The sequence below is a fragment of the Protopterus annectens genome, chromosome 2.part1 (genome assembly GCF_019279795.1).
Source record: "Protopterus annectens isolate FY-2018-M chromosome 2.part1, PAN1.0, whole genome shotgun sequence".
Lineage (NCBI taxonomy): Eukaryota > Metazoa > Chordata > Ceratodontiformes > Protopteridae > Protopterus > Protopterus annectens.
In genome coordinates this window covers 864,343,388-864,367,961 of record NC_056729.1, presented here as the reverse complement: position 1 = coordinate 864,367,961, position 24,574 = coordinate 864,343,388, and the positions used below count along the sequence as shown (strand labels likewise).

General features: G+C 37.8%; 1 protein-coding gene across 1 annotated transcript in view; it reads left to right on the top strand.

Moving 5' to 3' along the window:
• The window catches only part of FAM149A (family with sequence similarity 149 member A), a 641,502-nt gene that overhangs the window by 259,753 nt on the left and 357,175 nt on the right, over positions 1 to 24,574 (top strand). Inside the window, exon 4 of the mRNA XM_044062512.1 lies at positions 7,205 to 7,347. Within this exon, the coding sequence (XP_043918447.1) occupies positions 7,205 to 7,347 (143 nt within the window). The remainder of the gene's footprint in view (positions 1 to 7,204; positions 7,348 to 24,574) is intronic.

The window sequence follows — 24,574 nt, the reverse complement described above, 5'->3', positions numbered from 1 at the left end:
CCTGAAAGTGGTTAGTGCCCAGGTTCTTGGCAGAAGCCAGCTGCTCTTCTGTTTACACCTTCTCAAAGTACTACAGACTGGAGCCGATATCCAGAGCAAGGATTGGATTTGTTTTTCCATCTTGTAGGAGATTCTCCAGGCCTCATCTGAGAAGTGAGCCAACAACCTTGAAGAAGGAAGTAGTAGTCCACAAAAACCACAAAAACTAACAAACCAAAAAAGAGCCATAAAGATGACAGAGTGGAGTATTGAGGCTAAGAAAGAAGTTATGTATTGTTACCATTATGGTCAGACTTTCCAAATAAAGATATTTAAAGAGATTATGACAGAAATTAGAGGAAAGACAAAATACTTGCACAAGGAAAACTGTCAAAAGTTTAAAATGCAAATTTGTGTTCATCAGTGCAACAGATCCATGAAAAACATTCTGTAGACCCAGAAACGTTGAGCCATTTGGAAAAGGAAGCAACCGAGGAAGTGTGAAAATACAGTGAACAAAACCTAAAGATTTTTGAAAGGTATAAAATAATAAGCATGGCCATGGGAAAGAAAGGGAGATTTGATATTGTCCATGCAATATTTATGCAGAGGAGAAAGCCTAACAATACAAAAAAGCAGCTTCAAAGATATTTGAAGAGAAATACAGGCAAAGGCATTCTGATATGGAAGTTAAGTGTTAGCTGTGAAATGAAGTTAGTGTAGAAAATCCAGCACTGAAAACATCACAGCATGATGGAATGAGTGTCTGAATTAAGCTGAAACTGATAGGATGGGAAACATCTGATGGCTTGTCACAAAAGATTCTCTGGAGCCTTCAGTGCAAAAGTTAATTTGAAGTTGCACAGCAAGGGAAGAAGCAGGAAACAGTAGTAAATCTGAAGCAGTTAATGTTGTGGAGCGATAGGCCAGTGAGTTCCCATATGAAACAGCAATGGATGATGCAGGATACAGCTGAAAAGAATATGTCATAGGAAGATATTCTGGCACTTTGTGTAGAATGCCCACAGGAAAAGTGTCACTGTTAGAAGATTATAGAAGAGGGACAAGATCAACAAAAATACTTAGAAAGAGAGACACAATAAAGGCAATGCACAGTATTAGAACAGAACAGGATCTATTGTGTACTATTGCAAATAATAAACTAAAGATGTCAGCATAGGCAGAAAAACGTAGAAGATATGCAGATAAATATAAAGGAAAAGTACAAAATAAGTAATTCATTGATGACCCAAAAATTGTTATAGAGAATGGAGAAACAATGCAAAGGAATAGAAAACACACACACACACACACACACACACACACACACACACACACACACACACACACACACACACACATGCATGCACGCACACACACACACACACAACACACACACACACACACACACACACACACACACACACACACACACACACACACACACACACACACATACATACACAAAATAAATCAACACATTTTGGAGAAATATCTATGAAGACCCTGTGGAACATAACAAAGATGCTGAATGGATAGAAGAAGTAAAAGAAACAATAAATTCAAATATACAGGATATGAAATGGCATGAAGTAATGGCTAGAGAAACTGAAACAAATTTGAGAAAAGCTCTTAAATGGAAATTGTCAGGCCCAGATGGAGTACCTGTCTTCAAGCTAAAAGTATTAACATATTGGTGCTGCGGTAGCATTGTCGCCTCACAGTTAGACGTTGCCCATTCGATTCTCAGTTAGAGCGTCTTCTGTGTGTTGACATGCGTGAATGGGCGTTCCTTCATTGAAGGTTGTGCGTTAGGCCCGGCAAGCCAGCATGTAAAAATCTACTGCCAATCATTAGCGGACCGGAGTTCCGCTGTGGCGACCCCTAACCGGGAAAAGCCAAAAGACACAAACAAACACAAAGATTTAGCCCTGAATAAAACCTACTCATCTGCACATCCCAAACAGATACCAACCTGATTAACAGCAACAACAACAAGAAAATGATACTCTTCCTTAAGAATGAACCTGCAAGCTAACCTAAAAACTATAGACTAATAACTTGCCTTCTGATGATGTATAAATTATATGCTGGAATTGATGCTGATAGAGTTCATAATCATTTAGAAAAAAAACTCAATCATGGCAATAGAACAAAAGGGTAACAAAAGAAAGCCATATGGAACAAAGTATCATTTGTTGTTAAACAAAGTCATAATGGAGAATTGTAAATGGGGGAAGAATCTAAGTATGGCATAGGTTCATAGGTAGGTACTAGGCTGTCGGCCCTGGGGCCTATATAAGCCTAGTCAAAAAGGTTCCCTGGCTTTTGCCACTCAAGAAAATTATTTTCCTGTGCCCCTATTAAGCACTGCTGCAGAAGTGATCCCCAGGGTGAATTTTCTATTTCCCATCCAGTTGTCAAGATTTTTCTTAAAGAGGGCCAATGAGGAGCTTTGCTTGACATGAATGGTTAGTTTGTTCCAGAGTATGGGAAATGTCTGGGACAGGAATCTATCCCTCCAACATGTTCTGTTTATTGTGGTGACAAGGGTTAGGTCCCTGGAGCATGTAGTTCGGAGAGATTGGGATTTCTTTAAGTGTAGCATGTCCAACAGCTCTGGGTTTGACATAGCTTTGTATGTTAGAAAGAGATTGTCTCTGAGTAGGCGATATGCGATGGAGTAGAGCTGGAGATTTTGAGACAGTCTAGGTATGGCATCTGTTTGAGGCTGGCAATCCTCTTAGTGAAGTATTTCTGTGGCCTTTCCAATTGTTGTAGGTGTCTTGTGAGATACATGCCAAATGGAGCATTGTACTCTATAATGGGTCGGATGAGGGATGAGTAGAGAGGAACAATGACCTCCTTTTTTCTAGAGGAGAAACCTTTTGTGATGAGGTGTGCCACGCAGAAGGATTTCCTGACTACTGTGGCGATGTGGTTATTAAAGGAGAGACTACTGCTACCTGTGTCCTGTGGTCTCTTATCACACTTTCATTGTTCAGTGAGCTACTACCTATGTAGTAGTTCATGGGTACCGATTTTTTCCCAAAGGGGATGATGCACTTCTTGGCATTGAGCTTCAGGCCATGACTTTGACACCAAGCATCTGTCTCTGTGAGGCCCTTTTCTAGAATGTCTACATCATTAGGTGATTCTATTATGGGTTCCAGTTTGAGTTATCTGGAACTTTTTTAGCCAAACACCTTCTGTGTTTGCCTGCACTTCAGGGAAGTAGATGCTGAACAGGAGAGGACGCAGGACCAGACCCTGTAGTACTCCACTCATCACTGGTCTGAAGTCAGACTTGGAATTGGCTTCTTTTACTTTGTGGGTTCTGTCAGTAAGCCAGTTGGCCACCCATCTTGTGACATAGGGATTTATGCCCAGTTTAGTGAGTTTATCTATAATTCCAGAGTGGGGGATGGTATCGAAAGCATTGGCGAGGTTAAGATAGGCTGTGTGCACTACCTTGCCCTCGTCTATGGCTCTAATGACTGCTTCAAAGAAGTCAATCAGGTTTAGTAGACATGATCTACCTTTTACAAACCCAAACTGAGTGGGTTCCAGGGTTTGGAGGTGACCTATGTCTTTGTTTATAAGCTCCAAGATGATATGTTCCATGGCCTTGCAGACCAGGCTCATCAGGCTAATGGAGCGGTAGTTCCCAGGGTCTGTGGTGGCACCCCCTTTGGGGAGTGGGATAACCGTTGCTGTGCACCATTCAGTAGGCACATAGCCTGAGGTGAAGCTATGATTGAACTTGATACTTAGATGCGCTGCCAGTTCGCTCTGTAGTTTGTGCAGTACGCAACCTGGGATGTTGTCTGGTCCCATGGATGCTGTGTTCTTGGCTTTGGAAAGTGCAGTCTTTACTTGTTCATCTGTGATTACGGGGGTTTTGCATTCTTCTGGTATTAAGATGGGCCCCTTGGAGGGTGAGAGGGGGATAAAGTTAGCACTGACCCTATCTGCCAGGATGCTGGCAATATATGTTGGTTCTGTATATTTAGTGCCATTCTGCTGTAGCTCAGAGCAGATCTGAGTGTTGCCATTGCGTTTCTTGACATAGCTGTAGAATGCTTTGTGGTTGTCTTTGGAATCAGTGATGATTTCATTTTCATAACTGGCTTTGGAGGATTTTATGAGGGAACTCAGCTTCTTGCTGAGGCTGACCAGGGAGTTCCTCCAATCTTGGGATTTTACATTTTTTTGCAACAGCTTCTGCCTTCTGTTGTAGAGTTTGTTTATGGCAGGGGACCACCAGATTGGCTTCCTTTTTTGGAGGATAGCTTCTTGGTTCTGTTGGGGATGGCATGATCCATGCACTCGTGTATGTGCTTATACAGTGCATTTGTGTAAGATTCAGCAGTCATACCTCTGTTTTCCATCTGCATGGGTGTAGTGACGTTTGCCACTTCTGTCTTAAGAACCACAAAGTTGGCTTTGGAGTAGTTTTTGATGGTGGTTTCCTTAATGGGGGGGTGGGGGTGGGATATGGATGTCTAGGGTAATTAGCTTGTGGTCGGATCTGACCAGTCAGGAGTTGACTTCTGACGTGGAACACCGGTTAACCATATTGGTAATGACCAGGTGCAGGATATTGCTGCCAATGGTGTGGGTGTAGACAAGCTGATCCAAGGCATTGGAATTTATGAATTTCAGAAAACATTGAATGAATGAGTTGGTACATGAGTAGTTTTCCCAGTTGATGGTGGGCTAGTTGAAATCGCCCATAATTAAGGTATTGGGTTGTACCTTAATATTTTCTAGTATCTTAAGAAATGAAGAGTGGGAATCCTGGGGGATGGTGGGGGATGTGTAACAAGCTACAACCTGGATTGCAGTCTTGCCCAGTGTTAGTTGCACTTGGATAATTTCGGATGCATTATGTTGAGCAACTAGCCTGCAGGTGTGGCTATCCTTAATGAATATGAACACGCCTCCGCCTTTAGTGTTTCGGTCCAGGTTAGGTGGCCGAAAGGTGTGGTATGAATTATAGCCTGGTAATGCAGGGGTGCTCTCTGGAGCCTTGAACCAGGTCTCTGTCACTGCACTGATGTCGATGGTCTCCATTTTAAGGAGTGCCTCGAGTGAGTGCATTTTGAGTTTAGATGTCTAGCATTGGGTAGCATTACCCTCAGAGTTTGTTTGTTTGTAACTGTTACGGTGGTGAATTTAGCATTTGAACCTTGCCTAAAAAAGGCACTATAGGGGTGGCAAGAGCCTTAGCCAGTATCCAGAATCCCAGGGGCAACAGGTGCAGGCCATCTCTGACAAAGCATCGTGGTCTGTCGACCATGTCGTCCCAGGCAGACAGATACTGGATCCCCTTAGAATGACACCAGAAGCTTAGCCATTTGTTGAAGTCAATCATTTTGTCCTTGTACTGAGGTATCATTCTGGGTGATGGCAGGATGCTACTCAGGGCTAGGGTCATACTTGCCTGGGCTACAAGATCTGAGAGCTCCTCCATGTCTCTTTTCATGTAGTCCAGGGAGGTACGTCTCAGGTCATTCACACCAACATGGACAATGACAGAGTCGTATTTGTACTTGTTGTGGAGTGACCTGAGTGTGTGCATTATGTGGCAGATCGTGGCACCCAATAGGCATGAATAGATTGTAAAAAAAGCATTTGATGACATCCCACATTCACAGATAAAGGAGTGCTTACACATGTGTAAGATACACCCTAGATTAATCAATTACATTACAGTGACCATAAAATAGTGTCAGACCACTTTGCAGCTAAGCCATGATAAAGGAGAAATTATTATCCCAGGGATAAAAATTCAAAGTGGGATATTCCCAGGTGACTGCTTGTCACCGCTGCGCTTTTGTCTTGCTCTTAACCCTTTAAGCTGTATGCCTAACAGATTATTTCATGGTTACAGTTTGGCTCCCAGAAAACAAAATGTAAAGACTTCTCATCTTCTTTTTGTGAGTGATTTAAAACTGTATAGTTCATATGATGAGGAGATGAAAGCACAACTACAACTATTCAAAACTTTTTCAGATGATATAAGAATGTCATTTGGTCTTGATAAATGTGCAAAAGCTATATTTAAAGCAGGAAATTCAGCACCAAGAAAATATCAGTCTGCGATAGGAATGGGGTTATAAAGCAACTTGAGCAGGAGGGAGTGTATAAATATTTGGGAACTGATGAAGTATCGGCAATAAAATGTGAACAAATGCAAACAAAATTCAATATAGAATATTTCAGAAGACTAAAATTAATACTGAAAACAGCCCTGACATATAAGAACAAAGTCTAAGCTATAAACCAATTTTTTCTACCTATTGTTTCATTTTTGAGGTGATTGATAGGCCCCAAAAGATATTGATCAGTTGGACAGGAAAACAAGGAATATGCTTCATGCTTATCAAATGATATTTAAAAATTAGTGTATAGTGTAAAATTAGTCTATACCAAGATGGTATATTCCTCATTTTGAAGATGGTATGGACCTCCTCAAAACTGATAACTTATACATCTGCAGTCAAAAGACTGCAGACATATCTGCTGACCTCACCAGATCCAAATATAGTGAAAGCTGTAAAAGATGAGGAAAATAAGTCCAAAATGACTTCGCTGCTTAGTTTAGCAGACGTATACTGGTGTCAAGAGGGAATGAAAATCAAACCACAAGTAGACAAAAGCAGGCAGCAACTGAATGTGCCAAAAAAAGAAAGAATATATAGAGAAGGATCAGATGAGAGGGCAAGAAATGTGGAAAAAGCATAAATATAGATGCTAGTACAGAAAACTTTTGGAAAAACCTCATGTTGATCAGGCTCTGGTGCATGAGTGGTTAAGGCGAGGTGGATTTAAACCAAAAAGATGAAAGATTTATACTGGCGGCCCAGAATAGTGGATTACTTACACTTTTGACTATGTCCACTGTAAAACAGAACTGGAAACAGTCACACATTGCTGTTGGTTATGATACACTAATGGCATAGGTCCTGTATACCAAAAGACATACTAATGTGGCAAGACTGTTGCACTGGGGATTTCACAAACATTACAATATTGAAGTAGCTCATAGGTTCATAGAGAGATTATTACTAAGCTAACTGCCCTTGTGGGCCATTTCTGAAAACTCGATCAGCTGATAGGGATTCCTCCATGCATGCACACCTTTCCTTATGCTCTTCCATGCTGTTTTTGTTAAACATTAAAAATTCCAGAAATAAAATCATGCACATTATTTTCTCAGGAATTTGATAAAGCAAATACACAGAAGGTCCATCAGTTGTTCTGGGATGTGGATGAGATATTATTTGAAGGAAAAATTAATTCGCGAACACAAAACTTAGAAGAAGAGTGTAAAGCCTGGACCAAACGATCCCCTCACCTCAGGTAAGAAAGATTTACTGCAAAAACTCAGTTTTATAGTTTTATCTTGTAGTCGTCATTTCATAATCATGGCTACTTAATCATTAAGCATGTTGACTACTACATAATGAAACATAAAATATACCTCATCTATAGGATGGTATGTAGATAGCATGGACTCCCAAACTGTTTTTTACAAGTGGTTTCTAATCCTGGCCTTACTTAATAGATGGCAGTCATTATACTGCTGAGTACTGTAAAGGAATGCAGCATACTATATATCTGTCTTGGAGCATGTTGCCCATTGTTACCTTGGAGTTCACATACTACACAGAAATCTTGCAAATGTTTTTCCTGATATCTCTATAGCTACATCTATATATTCCATATTACAAACTTCCATTCGATATCTACATTATCGTATATTTAAAACTGATATGTATACATTGGTTATCTTTTACTTGTTTGTTTGCTTGTGGCTCAGTTGCTCACAGCTGAATGCTTGTCTGTATCTGAAAATATACTTTATCCAAATGTTTGTGACATCAGAGACAATATATTTATAATCCAGGAGCAGATCCCCCATATTGAGGGTGCAGAGGTGCTTGCCCCTACAACAAACACTTTTTTTTAACTCACTGCCAATCTTGAATACATTATGACTTAAGCAAACAACAGCAAGCTGGTGAAACTCCACCAGTTGATGTTCAAGCTAATAAAACAGAAGCACGTACTTTTGTTATTTACCTGTCATGGTGTAACCCATTTCCTGTCTCCTGTTGATGTCTTTCAAACAAACTTATTTTCTGCTCTGATTACTCATATACAGTAACACTGCCAGGGTGATGTTTCCTGAGAAAAACGTTCAGTTACAAAATGAGACGATGCTATGGGAAGTGAAACTTGTACCAGCTACCGCTTGTTGCCCTGCACATAATAAATAATGTGCTTTATTCTTTTTACGCCATTCTCTTACTGCAGTGGCCTTATTTAATGTCTCCATGCCATGCTGTGGTGTCACTACCTGTTAAAGATCTTTGCTTTTTTGCAAACATAAAAAAAAAATAACACTTTTAACTAATGTCTAACTGGTGAAAATGGATCTTTATTACCTTACTGACTTTTAGCTAACACTGGATTTTATTTGATGGAGGATTGCTGTATGATTTCTTTTTAGATTTGATCCTCAGTTTTTATGTATTGCCCAAACTGATTTAGACATTACTTTGCTGTAAGATATATTTCATAAATTTTCATTTTGTAACTTTTCCTTCCACTAACCCACAAACGTGTTCATTCACTCTTGACTAGACTTTTTACGATTTTCATTTGCTTCACAAAACCCTCTTATCTTCTATTTCCATAGTACTTGTCTCATGGTTAAAATTATTGATCAGTGGATATAGATCATAGATTCTCTTTTCTCAACTATTTGACCCAAGACTGAGCCCTAATAATTATATCCCATTAAAAATAATATGCTAAACAAATGCTGCTACTGGCTGCCCACAGTGCTAGGTAATTCCACTGTCTACTTAAACACAAGCCTTTTCTAAATAACAACAGTTCCAAGCTGTTCTTTGTGGATTACTGCTATGATAAATTAACACTGGAATGTAATGCATATAATAATTGTAGTATATATAGATGCAATATTATTACTGCTGGCTATTTTGTAAAACTGCTCTGTTCATTGTGGTCTAATACAAAATGGAAGCAAACATTTCTGCAGTATTGCTCTAATGTTCAGCTGTTTTTGTAATACAAACTTCTGTTTCTGTTTTCATAGGATCATAGGAAGTTTCTAGGCTAATGGCCCTAGGGCCTTTACAAGCCTAGCCATGTTCTACCCTTATTTTCATGATCAGCACCTATTGTCTCTGCCCAAGAGGGACACAGGTGGAACCCCTGGGGTGACTTTATGATTACCTATCCAATCATCAGATTGTGTTTGAAGAGAGCCAATGAGGTGCTCTGTTTGACATGAAGTGGGAGTCTGTTCCAAAGGTGTGGTAACCTCTGGGAGACAAATCTATCCCTCACACAGGTTCTGTTAATGTCACATACCAGATTAAGATTTTTAGAGTGAGTAACCCATGTACCATTTGACTTATGGATATGCAGCGTTTTCAATAAAGCAGGGTCAGAGATTGCCTTGTATGCAAGGCAGAGATCACATCTGAGTAGTCTGTATGAAACAGAATACAGTGACAGTGATTTCAGATGATCCACATCGGTCAGACGCTGAAGACCTTGAATTTTCCTTGTGAGGAGCTTTTGTGGTCTCTCCAATTGCTGCAGGTGCTTGGAAAGGTACATATTAAAAGAGGCATTGTACTCAATTATTGGCCTGATGAGGGAAGAGTACAGGGAGATTATAACTTATTTTTTTCTGGAGGAAATGCCCTTACTTATGAGATGAGCGGTCTAGAATGCACTTCTTACCACTGTGGAGACATGGTGGTCAAAGGTAAGGTTGATATCAACCTGTGTGCCCCAGTCTCTCACCACTGAGTGCGTACGTAAGGTGTTGCTATTGATGTGGTAGTTAGCAGGAACATCACTCTTACTGAAAGGAATGATAATACATTTTTTGCATTGTGTTTAAGGCCATGACTTTGGCACCAATCATTTGTTTGTGTAAGACCCTCTTGTAAGATGTTGACATCATTTGGAGATTCTATGGCCACTCCCAGTTTGCAGTCATCAGCAATTTTGTCAGCCAAAGACCTTTAGTTTTTGCTTGTACTTCAGAGAAATAGATTCCAAACAATAGAGGTCCCTGGACTGATCCCTGTGGAACCACTGGTTACAGGCCTTTTCCTTTCTGGAAAGCATACGTGTTGTGTATTCTTGTACTTATCACTTCAGGTCTTGAATCAAAACACCTTCATGATTTAAAATTTGAAATAAACAGATAAATGTGACACAAAAGAAGTGCCATAGCAGATGTATACATTTTATCATCTCTGTAAAAAATGCATGATATTTTGGTATTATTGATCACTACTGGTTTGTCAAATGTGTGTCCCTTCAAGATCTGTAATAGGGAGACTTAATTTAAATATCTTTTATAACCATATGTATATCTAACTGGAAACATTATGTATATAGGCAAAACCAGTGAATCCTTAATCATAATAGGTTAAGTGTATCATATCTTTTTTTTTGCACTATGAAAAGCTCACCCAGGCTCTGCCACAACTTGGTGTGAGGGAAAGGTTAGTTTGTTTTTGCTTTCTTGTATTTTATGTTGCTTTATTGTCTTCCTCTAGTTTGTATATTGTGATTAATTTTCTTTGTGCTGTGTTTTACTTGTATTCATCTTGTAATTGCATATTTAAATTAGGAAAGAGACCACAGCTGTGCCTCTTGTGAGCCACACAGAAATTAGAACAGATCAATTAAGGTTAATTGCGTGCAAACTGAGGGTGGAGCAAGGAACTAAACCTTCTTTCTATTTAAGGGGTAAAATAAAACTTTCCAAGGCTTTACTAGGAAAGCTCACCAGATACTGTCACAACTTGCTGTGAGAAATAGGTTGGTTTGTTTTTGCTTTCTTGTATTTTGTGTTGCTTCATTGCCTTCTTCTATTTTACATATTGTGATTAATTTTCATTACACTGTGTTATACTTGTATTCTGCTTTTAATTGCATCTTTAAACTAGGAAAGTGGCCAAAGCTGTGTCTGCTGTGAGTCACACAGAAATTACTTTTTCCACACCCTCGCACCCTGGTGCTGCCATGTTTTTAAACTCAGCTGTCTTTCTCGTTGCCAGCCCCTTATGTTAATTTGACCATGTCTCCTTCCTTTTCCTCTTTCATTGGTTATTGTGAGTAAGCACAAAATTATCATTTTGTGAAATCGCTCTCCTTCCACTATTTAAATTTACTGGCCTTCCCACTGTATTCCACAGAACCAGAAAACAAAGTGTCTAAAGCTTAGGTTACCTCCTCTTTCATATCTTTGTGCTTAGTGCACACTGCAGCTGTTAGGATATTAACCCATTTTCCCATCTTACCTTTAAAATCTGCAACATCTACTCCAGGACCACCAGTTACTGGAAATCCACATTTTGACTCTCAGTAGTCATCTTGGGATTAGTGCTTCTGTTTTGCTCCAAGTGAGAGAAGGAGCAGAATGAGTAGATTCCTGACTCTTTCTGCTTGTGAAGTGAGTGTCTATGCTTGGCCTTCCTGATTGGTCAGGTTGCTATTCAAGACATCTGCCAGGAAAAGGCTACAATAAGCCTACAGACCCTTACGTCATGTGGGACAAGACTGGATCATCAAACAGGCTGTGGCCTAATTCTCATCTTGAGGTTGATGCTACTGTTTTGCCTCTGGTAAGAGAAGAAGCAAATAGATATTGTATCCAAGCAGAGTAAAGCTGTGGTGAAACCAACACTAGTAGTAGTAAGGCAGTAGGCATTCAAGTGACTTCCTCTTTTCATCATTATTGACAAGCTAATTCTGTCTTTTCAGTAAGTAGTGCTTGATTTGCTTCTAGTTTGAGAATATGTGCTTAAATACTTTATTCATAAATCATCTGGGCCTACTTATTAGTTTTCTCTCAAGTGTTTGGCAGCGCCCTATGTAGACATGGATACCATGACTGACATTTTTCTGTTAAAGCACCACTGAAATTTCACCAATACTTAGTTGCACACAGGACAACTAGTTTGCAGTGACAACCACTGCCCCCCAAAGTTGCAAACCGGATACTTCTGACATTATATTATATTCTTACTCCAACTGTTTAGTCAATAAAAAAGCTTCTGCTGCAATGGATATGAACTTCCTCTCTATCACCGTTACCACCTTGGTGAATATGGGTATCCTGAGGCAATTTAGAGATTGCCTTATGTTTACTGACAACCAGTTAATTCTCAAACAAGCTGATATCGAATGTGAAAGGTGTATTTACAAAATGTCATTGGTGGCAAATCTCTCACATAAAAACACTCCTAATGTCAATAAAGTTCAAAGTTGTCAGTAGTACACGCACTGCACCCATCACACATTTCAAAGCAGACACATAGACCCATATATGCTGAGGCGCTTAAATGTAACCTTCCTAAACCCAAAAGGCCTGCTAGATGAAATACACATAACAAACACCCTCAGCAACCCTGAATGCACTCTTTCAATACAACACCCATATCAACACATACAGCCACAAAGAACTCAACATTGTAGTCATTGGAGACTCTACTGTGAGACACTGATGTCCCTCACACCAGACTGAGTAGGAGAAAGTAAGGAGAAAATGACTGTCAGTTGGTTATCAGGGGCCAGAAATTGCCACATTATGCTTGCAATCCGGTCATTGGACCACAAGTACCAGGATGACTCAGTCATAGTCCACGGGGGTGTAAATGACCTGTGATATACCTCCGTAGACTATATGAAGAGACACATCATGGAGCTCTTGGAACATGTGTCCCAGGCTGGTATGAGCCTAGCATTGAGCAGTATTTTACCTTCTCCAAGGAAAATACCACGATACAAATGAAAAGATGACTAACTTTAATAATTGGCTTAGTTTCTGGTGTAATTCTAAGGGGGTGCAATATTTGTCAGCATGGAAGGAGATGGTCACAAGACCACGTCGCTATGCCAGGGATGGTCTGCGCCTCACTCCTGTAGGCTTTTGAATATTAGCTAAAACATTGTTCTCCTCCAATGTGCCTTTTTTCACAATGCCAAACTGAAAATACTTCTGATATAGAAAATCAAAACCAAGAAAATCTAAAGGTGTTACTACTCAATGCTAGGAGTCTAAACAAGTATCTCCACTCCTTAGATGCTGTCTTCATCCTAGAGAATGCTGACATCTATGTGGTCACTGAGTCATGGATTAAAAATGCAGAGCACACACTGAGTACAAGTTTATAATGCCTTTCACACATTTAGACCAGCTACTACACAGACGTGGACTAAAAGTGGAGGTGTCTCAATTTCCATAAAAAGTAAATACACCTCAAGGCTGGTCAAATAGGACAATGCACTTGAGCTTCTCCATGTTAAATCACCATAAGAAATCCAATACCACTTCCTTGTAAGCTATAGGTCCCCTACTATGAATCAGGAAACTCATACCATGTGTTTAAATTTATTGGAAACACTTACCATCCAACCCAATACCATATTCATGGGTGATTTTAGTTACTACACTATTAACTGGGAATCCTATACAACACCAAATGTACAGGCACAGAGATTCCTGGATTTTTTAAACACAAACTCCCCAGACCAGACTGTCAATACTCCCACAAGGGTGCAAAACCATGCTGAATCTGGACCCTATACAAGCATGTTAATAGCAGCATAGATGCAGCTGTAACCATCAAGAAGAAGTACATATGTAACTCAAAAAGCAAACTACCCTGGCGGAATTACAACATCAATAGGCTTTATAACAGAAGGAAGAAAATCATAGCAAAAATTAGGAGGTGCAGCACCCAACATGATAAAAGCACTCTCATCAAACTAAACAAACAACTCAGAGAACAAATAAAGTCTACTAAAGCCAAATATGTGGTAAGTTTGGCCTCCCAGGCCAAGGACAACCACAAGGAATTATTTAGCTATGTCCGCAGACTCAAAGGCAAAACACAATCATGAGCAGAGCTCATTGTAAATGGAGCCACCTATACTGAGCCAGAAGATATAGCATACTTACTGGCCGACAACTTTGCCCCTCTCTCCCCATCAACCTTCCCTCAGGAAATCCCATTAAATAAACTCCCCCAGCTATCACTAGGGAACAGGTTCTTAGTGCTCCATCTAAAGCAAAGAACACTGCATCAATGAGCCCAGAAAATATCCCAGGATGCCTTCTAAATAGCAGGAAACATGATCTATCAGGGTCTCTGGAATTGCTACTTAACTCTAGCCTCCAAACAGGCTTTGTGTCTCATGAATGGAGAACAGCAACAGTCATCCCTCTGCACAAAGATGGGCCATCTACTGACTCTGAAAAACTACAGACCTAAAAGTCTCACTAGTGTCACATGCAAAGCCATGGAAAGAATTATCAAGGATCAATCCTGGGACTGCTCCTTTTTGGCATTTGCTTCACTAAAGTCAAGGCCAGTGTCAATGGCGTCTGGGTGACTAAATTTTCAGATGATTGCAAATTAGGAGTTGTCATTGAATCACCTACCAAAACAAATGTTCTCCGGAAGGCCTGACACAGAAAAACATCTGGTGCCAGAGCCATGGATTAAAACTAAATGCCAAGAAATGCATAAAAGTATCCTTTGGGAAATCATCCATCCCTGGTAACTATCATATTGGCAACACACCTCTAAGAGATCACCCATTAGTCAGGGCCTTGGAGGCACACATACATAGGAATCTAGCCTTTGACCATCACTTGTCTACAGTAGTGAGGAAATCATTCTATGTTGTGCAACTTATAAACAAAAGTATGGCATCTAGGTTCAAGGAACTCATTCTTCCAATGTATTCAGCATTCATCAGACCTATCAAGTACAATGCCTCTGGTATGTACTTAACCAGGGATTTCAAACAATTGGAACAATCACAAAGGTTCCTCACTACAAGAATATAAAGTGTAAGTAGCATGTCCTACGCAGACTGCCTCAAGGACTTGTCCATATATTCTGTCTCCTACGGGCTTTTGAGGTGAGACCTTCACCTGACATACAAGACATTGTCAGATACAACTCTGATGGACCTCACACATACCTGCAGCAGAAACAGCACAATAATTACCTGTTCTAAAGACTTAAACCTTGCATGTGATATAAATAGGACCTGCTGGAATGACGGGTATGTATCACACAAACTTCCCCTTCTCTCTTCTCTAGAACAGGCTCCCCATCCACATGAAGCAGAGTTCCTCCCTAACCCAATTCAAGTGTAATTTGGATATTTGGATGTGGAACAGGGAATTCATCCATGATTTGGCACCTATGTCTCTAACGGAGACAGGCAGCCTGTAAATGGTTCATCTCCCAGGCCCTTGCTTATAAATGTTCACCTCCCAAGCCACTGCTTACACTTATCAAGGGTACCAGAACTTGTCATAGATTTGGGATGCATGGCTAGGCTTGAAAAGGCTCTTGTGGTCATTAGCCTTGTAAACACCTGTGTACCTATAATGTGTCCATAACCGATTTCCTAACTTAACCCAGGCAAATGCAGTGTTATGTCATATATCATGAGATCTTTGCAATTTGGAACTGTTCAGGGTTTTATTTCTAAAACATTAACATTAGTGGCTATATGGAATATAATCTGAAATTATAAGAAATTATAAGAAATTATAAGGAAACAAAATAGTTTTTTTTTCTTTTTTCTGCAGGTCATGAATGAACACTCCTAAATCTTCTGGCAGTGTTCAGAAATGAGTATCTATACATTGGACTAAATATTACACTATTTATTCATCCTTTATTAACCAGGTTAGTCCCACTAGGCAATTATCTTCTTTTCAGGGGAGATTTGAGGTGGTAGTTATAATACTAGGGGAAATTTGGCCGGGGCATCAGGGAAATCCCCTATGTTTCCACATATGGGGACGCTATTGAATGTGATGGTTCTGGTTTCTGGTCCAAGCATGAAGGTGGCTTGGAAAAACCAGGAAGAGAGTATGGATCCAAGCAAAAATGTAAAAGAGTTAGATTCACTAGTTAATAGTGAATCACTCATTTTGGATGGAGGAAATGAGATGAATGTGGTTGAGAAATGTAGCATTGAGTTATAGACGGGCGAACCTTTAAAGGAAAAGTCAACAGGCAGTGAAGATGTGAAAGCAGCTGAGTTTTCATGGGATTTCCATGTGGAGGTGGAAAGAGAAAGGAAAGCAGTACCATGATGGATTCAGGAGATTGTTTCCAGCAAAACCTCTTTTGGGAAGAGGATTCAGCACAAGCATGTGTTGTTACAACCCATCAATCGGGAGGGTTGCAGGATGATTTACTTATGGACTTACCAGATATGAGTGATCCAGAAAGTGGAAAAGATGTTTCCTAGGATGAAATCATGGACAGAATACAGGGAGAGGATGGGCAGAGAGCAGAAGCGTCAGTAAAGAAGTTGTATCCGAAATGGTGAAGATAAGAACAGAGAAAGAAAAGGAAGGGAAGAAAGATTTTATGAGTAGAAAAAAGTCATTTAAAGTAAGAATAGCAAAAAAAGATTCCAAACTGGACAGATACAAGGTATGGGATAAAATAATTGCACTTCTTGGAACTAAACCAAACGAGGTAAGAGCTTTTGTACATATAAATAAAGAGACTTACTGGGACATTATTTTTGAATCTGGACAATTGGAGAAATTTATAGAAGAATATGAAAAGAAAAAAGACTATTGTCCTTGGAATCAGTATGTCTTAAGGACCTTTTCAGAGAAACAAACAAAAATAAAGGTTTATATACAATTTAGAAGTGAAGTAGAGAAACAGACTTTAAAAGGACATGATATGATAAAAGAGGTTTATGGAATGGGTCATGGGGCTCTATTGCAATTTTAAATGTAAAAATTGAAAAGATTGCACACATTCCTAGAATTATAAATGTTGAGGGAGATAAAGGTATGGTGAGACAGTTAGGTCAACCAAAAACTTGTTTTCTTTGTGGTAAATCTGATCACTTGATTAATAATTGTGAAAAGAGAAAATTTTATATATGCAAGGAATTAGGACATGATATGAAGATGTGTGAGTGTTGTTATAAATGTACGAAGACAGGGCATTTAGATATGGACTGTAAGGAGACAGAGTCAGAGAATATGGATACTCAGACTAATCACTAAACACTTAGAAGTAGAATCACAAATAACAGATACACAAATTTATGTAATACAGACAGGTGTTCCAGAAAGTGAACAAGAGAAGCAAGAAGTTAATAATGAAAAAAAGTAGTATTAGAAGAAGGTGGTTCAGATGTTAGTGATATAGAAGACATAAAATGGAATATAGTCAAACAAAAAAGAAATTTGACTGGTAAAAGATTATTGGAAAGAAAAAAATATATAGAAGGTCATAGTAAAGAAAAAAGAAAGGGATAACTTAAATAAGTAAGATATAGCTACCTGTAAAACTTTAGCAATACGTGTTAATAGTTTAAAACATTTGGTAAAAGTATTATTGATTGGTGTAAACAACAGGATAGTGATAATATTATTCTGGAAGATTCTAGATTTTTAACTGAAGAAGAAAGATATCATACTGAAATAAGTTGGGTAAATAATGTGATCTGGAATATAGGGAAATAGAGATGTTCAGGGGTAGTTCTCTTGTATAAGGATACAATAAAAGTTTTAGACACTGTTTTAGTTGCCCTGGTGAGTTACATTGTTGATATAACATGGAGTAATCAGGTTTTGAGAGTTATTGTAATTTCTGCTTATGTAACAAAACAAAAGAGAGAAGAAATGTTTATGAATTTAATTCAGTATGTTGTTATAAATATGGAGACGAATGTGGTACAAGATTTCAACTGTAACATAAGATGCCAAAGAGAACAAGATTATGATGTTAAAAAAATATTAGAAATTGTAAAATGTGCGCATTTGAAAATTTGGAATAAAAGTACATGGACTTACAGTACAGGCAAATGTAAAACAGAAATAGATTACTTTCTATTTTTTCCAGGATTGTTAATAGTAGAATAAAATGTTTTGACAACAGGTTTTTCCAACCATAGAGCTATATGGATTTGGTTAAAAGGAAATAATGAGCATTTAAAAACAGACAAAGGGATTAAAAGAATAAATGAAGTTAAATGGGAATAGTTAGGAAAATATGAAATCTTGGAACTGTGGAAAGATCACGTAGAGATGAAAGTCCCAGCTGAAGAAACTCCAGCTCTATTCAGTCGCATACCTCCTACTCAGAGGTGATCTATGCCTGACATACAAGGCCATGTCCAATCCAGAATTAATGGACATGCTCCACCTCAGAAAATCCAAATCCACCAGAGCCATGAGAGCGAGAGATTTGAACCTCAACACAGAAATAAATAGGACGTGCTGGAGGGACAGATTCATAACCCAGAGGCTCCCTACACTCTGGAACAGAATCCCAGTCCATGTTAGGCAGAGCCCCTCACTGACTCTCTTCAAGAGAAACCTTGATGAGTGGATGGGAGTTCATAGGTTTACCCCGGGGGTCATCTCTGTGTCACTACTAGACAGAGGCACAGTAAACTAAACCCTAAATGGGCATAGTATTCTCATTCCAAGGGGTGGTGAAAGCCACACACACTCTGGTTAGGCTTATAAATGCCCTAGGGCAGATAGCCTAGTATGAACCTATGAACCTATAAGGAATGGTTAGTGTTAGATTAAGGACTGTTTTTTTTTTTTTTTTTTTTTTACAGAATGTTCCTTTCTCAAGGGAAAGATGTAAATAGCAATGGAATGTTAGATGCCAGGCTTGGAAACCAAGGTAACCAAGGCATAGGAGGTGTGTAAAGCATTATAGGGTTTTGGTATTATTAAAATATACTTCAGATACAGTTAGGGAAGTACGTTAGTTAGTTTGACCTGACCTACAAAAAAGATTAACTATCCAGCATTTTAGAAAGGAAGCTACAATACAGACACTCGAGCCTGAGTACAGAAGAAAGGTCAAACAAAGACTGTTTCGGTTTACATTATTTAGGTAGTATCAGCACAATCAGAATATATGCACAGAAACTTTGTTATTACTAACCATCATCGCAACATTTCTACAGACTGTTGTTGTTTATCAGCACTGTTAATGAAGACAGTATTTGGTTATTGTGAATATCTAATAAAGCCTTATTAAACTACAATGTTTGAAGAATTCATTCTGAAAGGTACACAAAACTTGGCCCATAAAAGAGAGACTGGCACCTTTTCAATACGAGCTTGGGTAATTAACAGATAAAGACTTTTGTTCCAGTCTCATTTCAGTTGTTTCCAGTGAATTCCGGTATAGTATAGTCTCAATCAATTCTTTCAATGGTGAGCCACCCAGGATAAAGGAAAGACATAGTAATGATAAATTCTTGAAGTATTTAGTAGTACTGAAAAGTTAAATGATGTCAGCTAAAGGAACGGCTTTGGTGAGACAGTGGGTGGAGTTTCACTCACAGAACAGTATGTTGAAATTTGAGGGTCACGAGAGTAAATGTAAAAAGTTCAACAGTTAAGATTAATTTTATATAGGTGCAGAAATGTACAGTGTGCAATTACCACTTTAGTTTTATTTGAGGTTATGACAAGAAAACAATGTTACTGAAATTTCAGTTTGATTTAATAATAACATTATAGCCTTTTCATTTCACTGTTGCACATTTCACACTTGCAAGAGTTTATCAGTAGCAAATGTTTGCTTCATGCAGAAGAATGTAAATAAAGTTAGGGCAACAAACTGTGCTATCAGTTTATAATTGTTAAAGATGCAAATGTTATTTTAAGGACCTGATACTAAATACAGTCAAGAACTTCAGCCACACAGCCTTGCACAAAAAAATGAAAAGAAGAGGTTTAAAAGGCCTAACTATAACAAAGACATTTTGACATTAAAGCAGGCCTTCCTTTACCTCGTCAATGACTGGGGCAATAGAGTAAAATTTGGCAAGAGCAGCGGTGCAGAAGTTTACTGTATATGTGTTTCTATTATTTCTTCAATGTTTGTTAAATTTAAAATGTGTGAGTTAAAGCAAGTATGTATGTTTTTAGTTATATACCAGTACTTGTTTAAGTTTATGTTTTTATCTGTGTTCAGACAACACTGACAAAAAGATATTAATAGTTTAATCTCCAGAATATAATAATGATAGTGTTCAGTTTATCTGTGTTCAGGTAACACTGTATAAATGTTCTCATGTTTTCAGACAATTGTACAACAGTACTAGTTATCAGTTTATCTATGTTCAGACAATACTGACAGAAAAAACAGATTTCAGTTTATTTTTTTATCTGTGTTTGGGTAACACTGTCAAAATGTTCTCATGTTTTCAGACAATTGTATAAAAGTACTAGTTTTCAGTTTATCAGGGTTCAGACAGTACTGACTGTGAAGAGGGGTAGAGATGGGTGAAGGCTGCCAACCTAGTGAAATAGAAGTTGAAACATAATTCTGGCATTTATAAATATAAATGTAAAATACAGGCTTGTGTCTTAAATGTAAAGAAATGCTGTTTCAACAATGTGGCAACATTGCCATTTGCTGTAAGGCAATCTAAGTCAAGCATTTCAAATCTTTCTTTTGAAGTTAAAATTATTTCAAATCTGTCCTTTGATCTAGATAGTGGTGCAGAATAGCCTAGCTGAGCACATTTTTTCTATTGTTTTAACTTAAGGAATAATTACTAGAGTGTACATGTGAAATGTCTTTTATTGTTGTAGCTTCCTGAGCAGGTGTTAGCTTGCTAAATAATGTAGCCTGTTGGCCAGGGGACTCCAGACTAAGTGTCAAAGAAATGATGTAATGGGAACTAAATGAGAATGATGTAATCTGGGAGGGCCCAGCAGAAATGTTTGTTAGTGATTTAAAAAACTATTGCTCAGATAGAGACTGTTAGCATTTTGATCTTGGACATTCAACCCATCAGCACTGCCTGTGCCTTAAGCAAGTTATCTTAGAAGTGTGTTTTCTTGTAGAAATAGCTAGGACTATAAATATTAGACTAAGTGTTTTTCTGTTATGTCAGAACTGTACTACTGAATTATTTTAAGTTTCTGTGTGATTTCTGAACTCTTAAATAGCACTGTGGTGTAGTAGTATTGTCTTGTGTTTTTAGTATTTATTATTAAATATTTTAAACCCTTTTTAACTGTGGCTGGTTTATGTGGAGGTAATTTAAGCTCTAGAGTACATTGCATGCTTATAAGTGATCCTGTGATAAGCCCTTCCAATTAGCCTTGGTTACTTAAGTTATACTATTATTGGATAACAATATTGCACAGTAATAATTGAGCACCCTTTTAAGGGCCTTTGGGTAGCTGATAAATATTAGCTGGTGGTGGCAGTAATTACTACCGTATAGTCTGGGTATAGTGGCACAGCTGGAGAATCTATATCAGCCTTTCCCAGGAGTGTCTGTGAAGTTGTATAAATACTTATCTCAAAGTGTGTGTGTGTGTGTGTGTGTGTGTGTGTGTGTGTGTGTGTGTGTGTGTGTGTGTGAGCTACTTGGGCAGGGACAAAAAGCACTCTTTGGACAGAGAGGGTACTGAAAGTTAACTTGCCAGCTAGGCTGAGATCTGGACCCTATAGCTGTGCCAGTGGGGAGTCTTATTGGGGACCTGGACAGCAAGTGAGCAACCAGCCCCAGACTGACTGTGATCTCTGTGTGCTCTTAAGGGAAATTGCACTTTACTGTGTGTATTTGTTATCCTTTTCTCCTATATGAGATGCCCTCTCTGGTGTTAGTGGTGAGCATTGAGGCTCCTTGATTGCTGGGCCAGGGCACAGGCATAAAAAGGTACTAATAGTTTGATTTTCAGAATATACCATGTACCAGTTTCAGTTATGTTTTTATTTGTGTTACGTTAACACTGGCAAAAGATATTATTTTAGTATTAGTTTAGTTTCCAGAATATACACAGCTATTTTAAATGTTCAGTATAAATGTGTATCATGCTAATGTAAATTTCAGTCAAGATTCAGAATATGACATTCATACTCAGTTATGTGTTCAGTATAGTACATTTCAGTCAAATTTCAGAATATAAAAATAATATTCAGTTACTTCATATTATTCATTAGTTTTAAGGATAAAGTAACAGAATTACATTATTCAGTCATCAGTTAAGGGTAAAGTGACACAATTATTCGTAACAGTCATATTACTTCATACATTTCTACTACATCATCCTTCACATTATTCAAGTGACAGAATTATTTATTACAGGCTTATTAAGATAAGTTATCTAAAGAATATGTAGTATTAGTTATTCAATATACTCAAGGGATAACAGAGCAGACTTCATTTAATTAATTTACAGATCACAGCGCACTTTACATAATTATTGTACATTATTCAGAAAATGCAAAGGTATAGACCCAAAATACAGAAATCATAGGTTTTAATAAACTATTATGGCTCATCAATATTCATAGAATATTTCAGGCACAAATCTAGGAGGCAGACATCTATTACAGCACATAAAAGGTAAGTAGCTTTATTGGCAAATTTAAATGATAATTTATAGACACAAGTAAAAACAGTGCAATGTTTAAAGATTTAAATCTATGAACAGTAAGAAAGAGGTATCATGGTACACTAAGGCACCAGTTCATAAGGTAAAAAACAGACAATAGACAGTGTAATTTAACCATTACAGCATACAGAGATAGGGAAGAAAAATAGGCAGAGTTAACAATTCGTTCTCTGTCTAACTTAAATAAAGATTCACAAAGACAAGTTAATCAGCTTTAAAAGCCACATAATTAAAAGACACTCATTTTCAGAATAATGTACATATTTTAAATATATCACTCATACATCAGAACTTAGACTCAAAGACTCTAAAGACTATTCTCATAAATCTAGGTAATATGGAAATTAAATCATAAAATTGCCTAGTTATAATTAAATCATAAAATTAACAGACTTCAATCCAAACAGGCCATAAATGCTTATGTGACACCTAGTGGTCAAAATTAAAATTGCAAGTTTATTTACCAAATAAAGAAAATGTATTTTCAGATAATGACTCAGGTAGCATAAAGCTGTATACAGTAGTTAGCAATACAGATGTAATGTCATTACAAAAGTACATCCCTGTAGACTTTTGTCAGGGACCTCAGGGGCAACTGTTAGATTAGGGACTTCCATTTTAAAGTAGTTAGGTAAATTAGGCCTAGAATTGTGTTTCATTTATGTATACATTTTAGAAATGACAGTCAAGCAGAAGGGAAGAATAATCTTGCTGGTCAAGTATGAGAGATAGTTCCCAAGGGAAGGCTACAGACTGTTCTTTTTACAGAATGTTCCTTTCTCAAGGGAAAGCTGTACATAACAATGGAATGTTAGATACCAGGCTTGGAAACCAAGGTAACCAAGGCCAAGGAGGTATGTAAAACATTAGAGGGTTTTGGTATTATTAAAATATACTTCAGATACAGTTAGGAAAGTCAGTTAGTTAGTTTGACCTGAATTACAGAAAAGATTAACTATCCAGGAAGCTACAATACAGACACTTGAGCCTGAGTACAGAAGACAGGTCAAACAAAGACTGTTTCGGTTTACATTATTTAGGACAATCATAATATACTTGCAGAAACTTTGGATATATTTAGCAGCACTGTTATTACTAACCAGTATCCCAACATTTCTACAGACTGTTATTGTTTATTAGCACTGTTAATGAAGACAGTGTTCGGATATTGTGAACATCTAATAAAGCCTTATTGCCTTACTGAACCACAGTGTTTGGAGAATTCTTTCGGAAAAGTACACAAGACTTTTCCCATAAAGGAGAGACTGGTACCTGTTCAGCATGAGCTTAGGTAATTAACAGATAAAGACTTTCGTTCCTGTCTCATGTCAATTGTTTCCAGCTGTTTCCAGTTAATTCTGGTATAGTACAGACACAATCAATTATTTCAGTCAGAATGGTGGTTATATTTTAAATAAAAGTATAAAAAATGTTATATGCAATCTGAACAAGAAAAAAGAAGGGAAGAAAAAATTAAGTATAAGACATTAAGTAATGAGAAGTTTGACAGTCTGGAAAGAAATGATGAAGTTTCCTTTGTTAAAGAGCAGAAAGTGTATAAAATTGAATAAGGCTAAAATAAAGCATTTATTGTGTAAACAAATATACTTTCTGTGTGGAAAAAAGAAGAAATTGTGCCTTATTTGATTAAGATTATTAAGGAAAATAATAGTATAATTAGGCAAATGAAAGATACAAATGGTATGGTGTATAATATACAGCATAAAATTATGACAATAGAAGAACATTATATAGAAGAGTTATTTAAAGGGCAAATTATACAAATGCATAATAAATGGGAAGTAGTTCCTTTTTAGAACAAGATAATAAGGAAACGCAGAAAAATATTGTAATGGAGGAACTGGAAAATGTATTAAAATTGGTTAACCTGGAGTCAGCAGCTGGTCCAGATGGAATGGGATAAATAATGTATAAAATATGACTAGGATACAAAAAGTGATATTTTTAATGATGTTGAATGAGTGGTTAATTAAGGGATTCTGATATATAAAGAACTATTTAGTGGAGTAATAATATTTATATGTAAAAAAGGTTGTAAGGATGAAATTCAGAATTGGA